Consider the following 13,999-nt stretch of genomic DNA (forward strand, 5'->3'; position numbering starts at 1 on the left):
AAGCGCCAAGATGCTCTCACAATCTCCAGGTCAAGCCCTACCGGCTCCCCTAAAACCTCAGTTTAGCCTTACAGTGAGTGGGCAGGGCCGACCCCGAGGAAGCCAAACTTCAGCCCAGATGGGGGAGTGGTGCAGATCAGTGGCACCTGGGACCCAAATGGCTCATCAAAGTAATCCCTAACTAGAGACCGCATGGGGGAGGGGTCAGAGATCAAGGGCCACACCATCTCCAGCTGTGGAGCTTCCTGGAGACAGTGGGACACCAGGAGCCAGTCAGCTTGTGTTAGGAGAGTAAGGAGAGTTGCCATTATTATGAAGCAAACGCCTCGGTTTCAAAAGCACTAGCTCACGTCCTCCTCACAACACCCCCAGGTGTTACCCAGCCCACGATATGCCCAAATTCGGGTGACCCCCAAGAACAAACCACCAGAGTCCAGAGTCAAAGCCAAGCGGCAAGGGCCGTTTATTGCAGGTTCGAACCCGGACCTCCGCGCACTCGTTGTCAGTGATGCTAAGAGGCCCCGAGTGAGGTTTTTACAGCCTTTTTATAGACAGGCACAAACAAGTTATGGGGAAGTTAGGGATCTTCCACGGTTACAGAGCTGTTATTGGTTGATATTGAAATTTGAACACTCAGCAAAACTTGATTGATTCCCGCCTTTAGGTGAAACCACAACCGGGCACGCACTGGCTGGTTCCGGGAATGGCGGGGTGGGGGTGGGGGGTGGGGGGTCGTCTTTTCTTTGCGGTTGTGGGTACACCTGGTAATTTTTCTTAGTCTCTCATTCCCCCCTTTCTTTGGTGCCTTAAGAGCCAATCTTGGATCTTATGTGTTTGACTCAAATGTTTCATTAATGATAGGTTGGTATTGGGTTCTGAGGACCATCAGTTGAATAGTATTGACTCTTTCTTTGATAAAAGCTAACATTTTGTTTATGATACATGGCCCTATTGTGAGGAGAAGTAGCAAGCTTAGCAATGGCCTTAAGAGGGGGAGGAGGTATGGGAGGAAGCCGTTGAGTCCGAACCATAAAGGGTTGTCAGCTAATTCTTTCCGACGGCGGGCTAAATCTTCTTGGAGTTGTTTGATTTTTGTTCTATTCTTGACTTGTTAGCATAAAAGCAATATTTTTCTTGGAGGGCTAAACATATCCCACCTTGCTCTGCAGTTAACAGGTCTAGTCCCCTTCTATTCTGTAATACTACCTCGGCTAGGGAATCAAGCTGATCCTGTAAGTCTCGGACGGTTCCGGACAGGGCCTGTACATCTTCTATTAGCTGTCGCGGAAGTTGATGGTATGTGTGGACAGATACACCTAAGCCCGCCGATCCAGCTGTTACAGCTCCCGTTATTCCTAACCCTACTAATAGGGGGATGACTGCCACTGCTCTCTTGGCTCTCCATGGTAGATAGTCTAAGCTAGGTATAGGCATCGGGGAATCCCCTGGAACCAGGTCTACATCCGGAAGGAGGGTTGCTGGGACGCAGATTCCTGTCCAATTTGGGGTAAGTAAGTGTGAGCGAGATTGCCCCCACATATAAATACAGTGGTGTTGGAGCTATGTAGTGAGGAGTTGATTACTGTATAGTTGGTACAGTTAGCGAAAGACTTCCCCTAAATCAATACTGTCGTTAGCGTCTGTGTGATTTTTAACAAGACATGAGATATTGAATACAATGGGAGATTGCACGGGGAAGGGGTCGACGGGGTTAAAGGGATGACAGTCATCAGTGCTATCGAGGCTTAGGGTGGTAGGGATTGCTACAGGTCTGGACTGCCCCTGAGGGAGACATAGCCAGCAGTCCTGGGCTAGAGCGGGGTTGGAGGCATTTAGGAGCGCAAAGGTAGCCTTAGTTATATTCATAGTCTGAGGGTCCAGGTCGGAATGGCTATTTTCAGGCAGAATTAGTGGGTGGTAATTAAGTTGGGGATACATCCCCTGAAATATTTTTTTCAAGTTTCTTCCGGGTTTCAATTTGTCGGACCGTATCTTGGGGCCCACCCCCGTCTGAAACGTGTACCGGGGCTTTGGTATTCCAGCACACATGAGTTCCTACTGTGCCCCGGCACCCTGCCTGCATATATTTATTTTCTCCCGTTACCGCGGCAGTCCTGGCACGCTGCAATACTGCGGTGAAGTAGGTTTCGTTATCCTGTCCTATACACTGCTGGACAGCAGTATAGCAAGTACTGTGCATGGAGTCTTGGTAAGTGCTACAGGGGCATCTAGAGCTAGGGGGGAGAGTTTTAGGTTTAGGAACACATTTCCATGATTGAGAGCCCCCCACTGCTCCATAATTCTGAACTAAATAGGCGGTTGTTTCTCCACAATCCTGTGTGTAGGTGTACCGCTCGGGTACTACTGGGGATTCAGACTTTCCCCCTCTACATTCACATGGTTTTCCATATAAGTTATGTAGTATTGCCTCCTTAGCTGGAGGTTCGAGGCCTCCGCTCACAAAGGGGGTTTGTAAAATAAAAGAGGTTACAAAGAACAGAATGATTATCATGGCTATGGCTTGGGTGGTTTGCGGCACAGGGTGATTTTTAGGGGATCGTCCTTACTCCGGTCGATTGTCCAGGTTGTTCCTTTCGCTGGAGGTCCGATGAGGTCTGAGAATGGGTCTACAGGCTTGGCGTGGGTGCAATGAATCCAGGTGGCGATTCCGTCTACTTTGATGGCCATAGGTGTTGTCAGGATGACCTGGAAGGGTCCTTTCCACCTGGGTTCCAGATTTTCCTGCTGATGACATTTGACGAGGACCCAATCCCCTGGCTGGAATTGATATGGAATAGGCGGGGATCCAGTCTCATAGAGTTCCCTTAATTTGGGCCATACATCTTCATGGACCCTCTGCAAGGCTTGTAGGGAGACCAAGAATTCAAGACTATTATCGTTCTCAGCTTTGACAAGGTTATCTTTTAGATTAGGGATGATAGGGGGTGGTCTACCATGCATTATTTCATAGGGTGTGAGTCCCAGTTTGTATGGGGAATTACGCACCCTGAACAGAGCGTAGAGGAGAAGGACCACCCAATCAGCGCCAGTCTCCATGGTCAATTTGGTTAGGGTCTCCTTTAATGCTCTGTTCATTCTCTCTGCCTGTCCTGAGCTTTGGGGTCGGTATGCACAATGTAATTTCCAATCAGCCCCAAGTATGGCAGCCAGTTCCTGACTTACCTTAGAGACGAATGCAGGTCCATTGTCTGACCCTATCCTTACTGGAAAACCATACCTGGGCAGGATTTCTTCCAGGATCTTTTTGGCTACAATCTGCGCCGTTTCATTCTTGGTTGGAAAGGCTTCAGTCCATCCTGAAAATGTATCTACAAAAACTAGCAAATACTTATATCCATATTTTCCTGGTTTTACCTCAGTGAAATCTACTTCCCAGTAGGTCCCCGGTCTGCTCCCTCTTTGTCTTACCCCTGTTGCCTGAGGATTGCTATTCGCATTGTTGAGTTGGCACACTGTACATTTAGTGACTACTTGATTGACCTTATCGGAGACATTTCTGATTTTTAGTCCAGTCTGTCTCAGTAAGTCCAACATTCGCCGGGAACCTAAGTGGGTGCTGTGATGGATCCGCTCTAGAACCTACCACCCTAGTTTATCTGGGAGTATAATGCTGCTTTTGGGGTCTCTCCACCAGCCATCTTTGACTCGGGTCATAGGAAGTTTACTCATCCATTGAATATCGCTTTCTGAATACTCAGGGCTGGGGGGCAATTCCCGGGGTCCGGGGTCTGGCAGCTGTAGGGTCAGTAATTGCGCTGGGGGCCGAGCTATGTTTTTTGCAGTCCGATCGGCCAAATTGTTGCCCCGAGAAACTGGGTCGGTTGCCTTCTGGTGTCCTGGGCAATGCACAATCGCTAGCTTTTTGGGTTCCCATAAGGCTGCTAGCAGGGCTAGAATCTCTTCTTTATTTTTGACGTCTTTCCCTTCAGCTGTGAGCAGCCCCCGTTCTCTGTATATCGCCCTAATGTACATGAGCGGTGGCGAAGGCATATCGGCTATCAGTGTACACGGTTAGCTTGCGGTCTCTTCCTAATTTTAGGGCCTGGGTTAAGGCTATTAGTTCAGCCTTCTGGGCCGAGGTTCCGGGGGGTAGGGCTTCTGCCCAAACCACCTCGGTTTCTGAAGTTACGGCCGCCCCCACATACCTTTGTCCTTGGTGAACGAAGTTGCTTCCGTCGGTAAACCAGATGGCGTCTGCATCCGATAATGGTTGGTCCTGCAAGTCCTCCCAGACCCCGTAAACTTGAGCCAGTATGTCGGTGCAGTCATGAAGTGGGGTTCCCATGTCTGGGTCTGGCAGCAGTGATGCTGGGTTCAGGGCCGTCGAGGGGGTGAAGATGACCCTGAGGGGGTTCAGCAGCAGTCCCTGGTAATGAGTGAGTCGGGCATTGCTCAACCATCGGTCAGGCGGCTGCTTGAGGATGCCCTCGATGGCATGCGGGGTGGTGACTTGTAGCTCTTGGCCCATGGTCAGCTTATCAGCATTCTTTACCATTAGGGCAGTGGCTGCAATCATCCGGAGACAGGGTGGCCATCCGGCGGCCACTGGATCTAGCTTTTTAGACAGATAGGCTACTGGCCTGCGCCAAGGGCCTAAATGCTGGGTTAGCACCGCCTTAGCTATGCCTCGGTTTTCATCTACATATAGGTGGAAGGGTTTGGAGAGATCGGGGAGTCCCAGGGCAGGTGCTGATAGCAGAGCAGTTTTAATTTGTTGGAAGGCCTGTTCGGCTTCTTCCGTCCAACTATAGGGCTGTTGGTCCTTTGTTGCCTGGTATAAAGGCTTTGCTAATTCAGCAAACCCTGGTATCCATAGTCTGCAGAACCCAGCCGACCCCAGGAATTCCCTCACCTGTTATGGTGTCTGCGGTCTGGGAATACGAAGGACGGTCTCCTTCCGGGCATCCGTTAGCCAGTGTTGCCCCCCTTTCAGTAAGTAACCCAGATAAGTTACCTCTGACTTGCAGATCTGAGCCTTCTTTGCTGAGGCGCGGTAACCTAAGGTTCCCAGAGTTCGCAGGAGACCTTCGGTTTCCTGGATGCAGGCTTCGGGAGTCTCGGCAGCTATTAAGAGATCATCGACATACTGCAGGAGAGTTATATTAGGGTGTTGTTATCTGTACTCACTTAAATCTTTGTGTAGAGCCTCGTCGAACAGGGTCGGAGAGTTTTTGAATCCTTGTGGCAGTCTGGTCCAAGTGAGATGGCCATTTATGCCCCTGTCTGGATCTGTCCACTCAAACACAAATAGCTCTTGACTTTTAGGTGCTAGTGGTAGGCTGAAAAAAGCATCTTTTAGATCCAGAACAGTATACCATTGTTTTTCTGGGCTGAGGGCGCTCAAAAGAGTATAGGGGTTAGGAACGGTTGGATGTATGTCGATCACCCGCTTATTGACTTCTCTCAGGTCCTGCACTGGTCTTTACTCCCCACTGTTGGGTTTGCACACGGGCAGCAGGGGGGTATTCCATGGTTAGTGGCAGGTGAGTAGGACCCTGAGGTCAAGGAAGCGGCGGATATGCGGTGTGATGCCATTTTTGGCTTCCACGGGCATCGGGTATTGGCGCACGCAGATGGGGTCCGTCCCAGGCTTGACCTCTATAAATAGGGCTGGGCGATGTTTTGCTAGCCCCATACCACCCGTTTCTGCCCACGCGTCTGAGAAGCGTTGAAGCCAGGGCTCAGTGCCCTGATCCAGAGGAGTGGGTTTCTGATGGGGCCTGTATTCGTCTTCTAGTCTCACAGTGAGTACAGATATGGGTTGGTTGTGAAAGTCAGTCACTGTGGGTCCTCCTGGTTGGAAATGAATTTGGGCCCCCATTTTGGTAAGCAAATCCCTCCCCAACAGGGGGCAGGGGCTGTCGGGAATGACCAGGAAGGAGTGGGTTACCTTCCCAGTTCCCAAGTCCACAGTCCTCTGAGTTGTCCAGGGGTACTTTTTTATTCCGGTGGCTCCTTGTACCCAGGAAGATTTTTCAGATACTTTTCCTTGGGGCTTGACCAGAACTGAGTGCTGTGCCCCGGTATCAACTAGGAACTGGACCGGGGTCCCCTCCACTTGCAATGTTACCCTAGGTTCGGGGAGGGGATCCGAACCCCGTCCTCCCTATTCTGTATCTTGGGTAAACAGTATGGGGGCTGTTTTAGGCTGCCATTGTCCTTGGCTGGGGCGGGGTTGTTTCTTTTTGGGGCATTCTCGTGCCCAATGGCCTTTTTCTTTACAATAGGCATATTGATCTTTAAGTGCCGCCTGGGAGGGCGTGTTGTTTGAGTGCCTTCTGGGGGTGGCTGTTCTTTCTGGACTATAGCGGCCAGGACTTTAGTCATTTTCTCTGTGGCCTTGATCTGTCTCTCTTCTGGGGCGTCCCTGTTGCTGTAGACCCGTTGTGCTATACGGAGCAGATCCTGGATCTGTTTACCTTCTAAATCCTCTAGCCTTTGGAGTTTTTTCTTAATGTCAGGAGCTGCTTGATTTACAAAGGACATAACGACAGCAGCCTGGTTCTCAGGGACTTCTGGATCCATGGGGGTAAACTGTCTAAAGGCTTCCATTAGTCTCTCTAAGTAAGCAGCTGTACTCTCTGTCGTTCCCTGTACGACCGAATATACCTTAGCCAAATTGGTGGGCTTGCGAGCTGCAGCCCGGAGACCCGCCATCAGAGTCTGGCGATAAATGAGTAGCCTTCCCCTACCTTCTGCCGTGTTGTAGTCCCATTCGTCCTGTGGAGGTCTGGTTAGGGGGAAAGCTGCATTAATGAGGTCAGGGTTAGATGTCGGCTGACCGTCGTCTCCGGGAACCAGGTTTCTTGCTTCTAATTGGATCCTCTCTCACTCCTCTGTAGTGAACAAGATGCGGAGGAGCTGCTGACAGTCATCCCAGGTGGGCTGGTGGGTGAACATGACACTGTCTAAAGAGCTATTAGGTCTTTAGGGTTATCAGAGAATCGAGCGTTCTGTGTTTTCCAGTTGTAAAGGTCACTGGTGGAAAAGGGCCAATACTGGAGTCGGGGGTTGCCTGTTTCATCTGGGGGTCCTATTTCCCGCAGGGGTAGGGCCACAGTGGAGTCGGGGAGGTGAGGGTTTGGCTCACCCTGGGTGCGCCCACGGGTTCGGCCGGCTGGCCCCTTGCGGTCGGTTTCGTTTTCAATGGGGCCCGGCGCAGCTATAGCCTCCCGTCCTCCTGGTTCCGGCGCAGCTGCCGCTTCCCGTCTTCCCGGTTCCCCTAGGGGGGCAACTAGCAGGGCGGCTGGTGCTGGTAGGGCCTGGGGTACGAGGGGAGGGGGATGATAGGGTGGAGGGTCTAGGGATAGTAGGTCCTGACTATCAGGCAACATGGGATACAAGGGCGCGGATGGCGTCTTTGGTTTTGGGGGATCTGCAGTCCGCATGGCAAGGACCTTACATGTTCCTGAGGACAGGAAGGGGGCCAACCAAAGGGGTGGATTTTCCACCAAATCTTGCCATGTAGATGTACATGCCTTGTACATCTAGAATGTAAGGGAATCTGATCTGGGTGTCCCTCGCGACCCGGTAGAAAAATCTTTGACTTCACCTTGGCAATTATAGGGAGGCAGAAAGTTCCTTCGGTTGGCCATCCAAAGCCGAAGGTTGGCCATTCGGAGCGGCAGAGGGTTATTAATTTTCCCCTCCGGATGTCTAGACTCAAATTCTGTCCTCTGGTCCTAACATCCCTGAAGTTAACAACAAGGAGAGAAAGAGGAGTGCTTTGAGATTGGCCCATCTGTATCCTGGAGGTGGAGAAAAGGATTAAAAGGAGAAACAGTAAAGTTATGAGGATTTCTGGTTGCACCAGGCCAGGTCACCTGTGAAAGAGAAGGGGTTCAACACTTAAAGGTTATAGAATACAGAACATGAAACATAGGTCGCTAGTGCGTTTCGGGTGTCCGTAACCCGAACAGAAAAGCTCCGATGGGCCAAAATGGTGCCCCAGACGGGTGCCAGAGGACGTCTCCTACTGGTCCCGACTGACTGCCCTATAGCGCGTCCGCCAGGGCTGTGTCAGTCCCCGATACAGATCCCGCGCGGGAGAGAGCCAGAAACGAACAGACGATATACAGACAGAAACGGACAGAGCCGGCTCACTTACCGATCGGCTTCAGGGACGACCTGTTGACTTGGGGTCTGGAGGGCTTGGGGGTATCCCGGACGAGCCCCCAAATGATATGCCCAAATTCGGGTGACCCCCAAGAACAAACCACCAGAGTCCAGAGTCAAAGCCAAGCGGCAAGGGCCGTTTATTGCAGGTTCGAACCCGGACCTCTGCACACTCGTTGTCAGTGACACTAAGAGGCCCCGAGCAAGGTTTTTACAGCCTTTTTATAGACAGGCACAAACAAGTTATGGGGAAGTTAGGGATCTTCCACGGTTACAGAGCTGTTATTGGTTGATATTGAAATTTGAACACTCAGCAAAACTTGATTGATTCCCGCCTTTAGGTGAAACCACAACCGGGCACGCACTGGCTGGTTCCGGGAACGGCGGGGGGGTGGGGGTGGGGGGTCTTTTCTTTGCAGTTGTGGGTACACCTGGTAATTTTTCTCTTAGTCTCTCACCCAAAGGCTCTCAAAACATATCCTCAGATTGCAGCATCGGCATCATCTGGGAACTTGGTAGAAATGCAAGGTCTCGGGCCCCACCTACCGAATCAGAAACTTGAGGACTGGGCCCCAGCAGTATGTTCTAATGAGCCACCTGTATGACTCCGGTGCACACTCTAGACTAGGGATCAGCGACCCAGCCCCACTGTGCAGATGGGGAAATGGGCTCAGAGACTCAGCAGCTCATGCAAAGTCACAGCACATAAATGGCTAGCCAGGTTTCAAATGCCAGTTTGTCTCATTTTAGAACCAGGACTCTTGGGGGGGGGGCCTGGGGGGGTGCAGAAAATCGTGGGAATTCCCAAGAAGGGGGAGAAGAGTCCAGAAGCCTCTTTCTCCGAGGAAGCTGGCCCAGATCTCAGGTACTTGTGTTCACCTCTGTAGCAGCCAGACATCAGAGGGGAAGAGACCAGCTCACGGTCACCCCACATGCCCCCACTAGGGCCGGAAGGGAGGGCCAGAGCAGGGCTGAGCTTCCTGGCAACAGACTACCTTTCGGAAGAGGCATCCATGGCCCTACCCCGCCCACCCCAAAACACACAACTGGGAAATACTTGCAAGTTCAGCCTCTCCTATGCTGCTCAACACTGCAGAGAATTGCACGCCCCAAACTCTTGACAACAGAAGCTGACAGGCGGGGATGGATGGACCAAGCAGGCCCAGCAGGCAGCCGATTTCACACACAACAGTCCCACACATCTGTGGGGGGGAGGGGCTGCAGAACCAGCCTAGCGGGTTTGGGGTGCCCGCCCTCCCTGGGCTCCAGGCCCAAGCCCCCCAAATCTTCCTCTCAGACTGGGAAAGGACTCACACCTACCTTAGAGTATTGTCAGAGTGAAATTAGGCCAGATCCTGCTGTCCAAAGGAGGATGGTTCACTCTGGGGATACCTGGCCGTCGCCCTTTCTCCAGCCAAGAGCCTGGCGGGGAAAAGTCGGATGGTTTCTCAGGGTGTTGATAGCCACAAACCGGGTAGGGTCTCCTTGAGGGAAAGGGAGCCTTACAAAAGCCCCCCTTTCCCATCTGCCCAGGGGGCCCTCACTCTGGAGAGGATGGGGGTGGGGGGCGGCTGAGTCACGAAGGTTCAGCCAGGGCGACTAGCAGCAGGAGGCGACTCATCTGCATTTCCAAAGGCCCGCCCAGTCCACGTCCCCTCCCCGAGAATGGGCCGGAGATATGAGGGCTTACCCTAGAGCCCTCCGCCTCAGGGGATCCCGGGGAAGGCCGCTCGGCTTTCCCAGGCCACAATCCTCCCTCACCCCCCCCCTCCCCCGCCTCTAGAGCTCAGGGTTGGGGGGTGTGCCCTGCACGACTAGATCAGTGGCTTCCGTGAAGGCCTCGAGCCCAAAGTGGGGACAAAGTGGGGGAGGGAGCTACCCCTCGGGCTCAGCTGTTACGGGCGTTGAGAGCCAGACAAGGTCGCCGAGGCCCGGGGAGGCAGCGGGGGTCAGCCCAGGATCAGGGTCGGGCCGCGAGGGAGGCTTCCGCCGCCTCCGGAGGCGCCGGGCGGTGTCAGGGGAAGCCTCGAGGCCCCGACCGTCCCCGTGGCCCTTTGCTACTGGCTCCCGCTCCCCGGGCTCGGAACGAGGTCTCCTCGTGCCCCTCACCCCTCCCCGGAGTCGGGCGCGGGGTCCGGGGCGGCTGCGGAGCCCGCGCTCGTCGTCGAGGCCTCCCCCGGCCAGGGGCGTCCACGCGGGCGGCGGCCTGAAACGCGGGCGGCGGCGCGCCGGCCTCCCCTCCCCCCCGGCCCCGCCGCCTCCTTCCCTCCTCCCGCCTGGCGCGCAGCAGCCGCCACCGCCCGAGCCGCGGGCGGCGCGCGAAATGGCGCCCGTCTGGCCGCCTCGCCCGGCGGAGGCGACAGTGGGAGCCGGGGCGCGTGACGCCCCCAGGCCCACGGCCCCCGCAACAGTCTCCGCGACCACCCTCCGGCGTGGGGCGCTGTGCCCTGGCGGGTTCTCGGGGCCCGGCCCGGCGAGGGGCCGCCGTCAGCCCCGGGCCCCCAACGACAACCGGGGAAAGAGGGAGGAAGGAGGAGGAGGAGGGCGGCCGCCATTAGCCACCCGCAGCCCGGCCCGCCCGCCGGCCAACCCCGGCCCTGGCCCCGGCCGGCGGCTCTGCTCTGAACCTGAAAATAAAACTCGTGTTTGGGAGGGAGGAGCGAGCGCGGTCGGGAGAACAGGCAGCGCTTGGTGGCAGGCGGGAGAGATGCTGCGTCATGGTGCCAACATGGACGCCGGCCTTTTGTCCTTTTTTTGCTTAGGAAGCGCAGGCCCGCCCAGGAGCCCCGAAAAGCCGGCTTCAGAGTGCGAGCCCGACAATCAAAAGAGAGAGAGAGGCCCTAGGCCGAGTGGGGAGCTTTCCTCGTTTTTCGAGCCCCCCCAATCTCCAAACACTTCAACTTTCTCCTCCCCAGGAAGGCTCAGACCTAGAAAAGCGAAGGGGATGAACGCAGGCGGCTCCATGGATGCCCGAGCTCGCTGGGGAGACCCTCCCCACGCCTCCGGGGCAGAAGGGGCAAAAAGGTCTGAGGAGTCCTCGTCCCCCCACCCCTCCCCATCTGGCTGCCAAACATAAAGCTCCAGAAACCTTCTTCTCCCTTCAGCTCCCAAACATCTGTAGCCCTTGGCCTGCTAGAAAAAAGATTTCCTCGAAGGGGCAAAAGGCACTTTTTTTTTTTTTTTTAAACTTACCAGTTCTGCCCGGTGCCATGGAGTCTGGAAGATCAAGCTGGGCGGAGGTTTTGGACGTGTTATGTAAAAAATATCTTTTGGCGGGGGGTGGGGAGGGGGGATTGTTTAGTTAGGATTATTGGGGGAATGGTGGTGTCTTTCTTGTTGTTACCTTTTTGTAAGTTACACTCTCATGGCATTTTCTGCTCCTTCCACTTCTGCAAACTTTCCAGGGTTGGGTTGGCAAAAGGCGGCTTCGCTGAGGACTGTTTACTGCTCTGGATATAGCAATGGTGTGATCGTCATTAAGAGACAAAAGGCGAAAATACACAGTCAAATCAAACAAAAGGCAAAAGACGCACGGCCATCCCAACCACCATAGAAAATACCCGCGAGTTAACGTTGGTGTTTGGCTCGAACCAGCTAGGACTTGTTTTCCAGTTTTAATCTAGTTTCCTGTGACGGCTTTAGACTCTGTACACAAAGAGAAGGTCTTCCTTTCCCTCACCCACCCCCCTACCAAGACGAGAAAAACAGAGCTGTTTTTCTTCAAATAGATCGATTTTCAAAGAACGTGTACATGTTACTGGGAATAAAGCTGACTAGCATTTATTGCTTTAAACATTTTCAAAAGCTTAAAGCTAGAAAACCTTAGATTTATAAAAGCAAAATCGTCTAAAAGCATTTTCACTGGCTTATATTAGACAAGAGCGACAAAGACATACATGCAGATGAAGGTTCAGAAAATTAAGGACATCTCAGCAACATTAACATGAAAACTGCACTGCGTAAGGATAGAATGGATTGGGTACTTACAATGTAAAAGGTTTTTTAAAAGCTTAAAAGTAACAACTGCTTACAATTTTTTGTTGCTGCCATTTCGCTAGTCCTAAAACTATACATTTAAAACATTACCTTGTTAAAAAGAGAGCAGAAGGAGTTAATAAGATGGCCAGGTTTAAGTGTTTAATAGAGGAAACTATATATATTTAAAAATTTATTGTTCAGTCAAGAGAATACAGATTAAGACAGCTCCAAGCTCCCCCCACCCACCCAAGAAAAAAAGAGGAAAAAAATTAAATATGTCATTTACTTAGGTTTTTTGGAATTCAAAATTGTTAACTGCTGACATTAATGGTGTGCTATGACCTAGTTATACAAGACAAAGATGGATTCCAAGTCATAAGGAAAAATCCAGATCTTTTTAAAAAGTCTTCTTCATTCTTCCAATTGTGAGTCCTTTAGCCTGTTGACAAATGTTAAACACAACACTGAGGCGTCCTGAACTGGATGGTGGAGTCAAAGGAAAAGCATTCCCCATTTGCAACAAAGGAAAAACCCACTTGGCCATTTAATTCCATTGCAGAAAAATGGCTCCCCTCATCTGTTGGCCTCTCCTTGGTGTCTGATGAACGATGTTTTGAGATCAGCGTCTAATAACTCAAGCCCTATAGAAGCCGCGCGCTGATTGGCTGCCGCGCCCTGCCGCCCTGCTCCAGCCAATTACCTACCCACGGCCAAATTACAAACCCCGAAAAGAGCCCCAATATGAAATACACCACCACGAAGCCCCAGAAAGGCGGCTCCTTCGCCTCGGCCGCCCGAGAGGACAGGCAGAGGGGGCTGCAAATGCGTCCTCGCGAAGCCCGGGAGCCTCGGAGTTGAACTCACAAAATGGAAGCCGCGCGCTGATTGGGCGCCGCCACTCCCGGACCTTTAATAAAGAAAGGGGAAGGAAAAGATAAATGCAAAAAAGGGGGACTCTCTCCTCCGTCGGTGGCTGGAGGAAGAAGGGGGGGGGGGTGGAGAGAGAAGCATGTGTTTAGGACAATTACAGGGCGCTCCTCTCCAAAAATAAAAACAGAGCAAAAAGCTTCTATCACCCAGGTCCAGGCGAGGGCTACATCCTCCCAGGAATGTGAATGCTAATTTGGTTAAAATCCTGGTTTCCCCTCCCTAGCTCAGCACCACGGGGGAGGGGGTCTCGGGGCAGAAGGAGGAAGCCGGAGCGAAGATACCTCGATTGCAACTCGTCTCGAGTCGTCTTGCCTCCCCCCACGGTTCCCAGCATCTAAACACACAATCGTACACACACACCCCTCAAAAAAACCCAGCCCTTTCCCCCAGCCCCCACGAGCCCACCTCCGGTCTTGGCAGTTTGGAAACAGTTTTGGAGGCCCCAGGCGCACGCCGCGGCCGCCGCGGCTCGGAGGGTAGCCCCAGCCGCGGGAGGTAGAGCCCGGGGAGACCCCCCCCTCCCCCGCCAGCCAAGCCCCCCACCTAAGTCCCAGCAGAATAAATAAATTAAAAGGCCTTCCCCCGGGGAGGGGGGAGGCAGTGTGGGAGCGCGCGAGTGAGGGGTGGGGGGCCGCTGGGGCCCGGGGCTTTGGCGGCGCAGCTGCCGCCGCCGGGAGAGTGCCTGGGGAAGCGGCGAGGAAGGAGAGGGGAGGAGGAAGAGGAGGAGGAGGAGGAAGAGGAGGAGGGTGAGCGCTCGGGTCGGGCTCCTTAGCGGTGTATTGTGGGATGTGCGGCTACTGGGAGCCGAGCCTCCGCCGCCAGCCGCCTCCCGGGCAGCAGCAGCAGCAGCAGCAGCAGCGGCGGCGGCGGCGGCAGCAGCTCCGGGCCCGGCAGCCGCGGCGGCGGCGCCCCCCCCCCTCCCGGCCCCCCGTCCGGCCGCCCCGGCCTCGGCTCC

The 13,999-nt window shown here is 53.7% G+C and overlaps 1 protein-coding gene and 1 long non-coding RNA gene across 2 annotated transcripts; both read right to left on the minus strand.

The window, feature by feature from the left end:
• Positions 1-439: 439 nt before the first annotated feature.
• Positions 440-3,600, minus strand: LOC125914357 (protein NYNRIN-like; the record flags this gene model as incomplete). The annotated part of the gene is made up of 1 exon (XM_049619584.1): positions 440-3,600. A coding segment is annotated over one exon (1,086 nt), but the record flags the coding sequence as incomplete, so codon positions are not given.
• A 3,689-nt stretch (positions 3,601-7,289) lies between these two features.
• On the minus strand, positions 7,290-12,394 carry LOC125914212 (uncharacterized). The gene is made up of 3 exons (XR_007455247.1): positions 11,480-12,394; positions 9,457-9,558; positions 7,290-7,712 (listed from the first exon to the last, which is right to left on the minus strand). It is a non-coding gene; the product is annotated as an uncharacterized LOC125914212 (long non-coding RNA).
• Between the last annotated feature and the right edge of the window lie 1,605 nt (positions 12,395-13,999).

The sequence above is a fragment of the Panthera uncia genome (assembly GCF_023721935.1).
Source record: "Panthera uncia isolate 11264 chromosome D3 unlocalized genomic scaffold, Puncia_PCG_1.0 HiC_scaffold_8, whole genome shotgun sequence".
NCBI classification, from domain to species: Eukaryota; Metazoa; Chordata; class Mammalia; order Carnivora; family Felidae; genus Panthera; species Panthera uncia.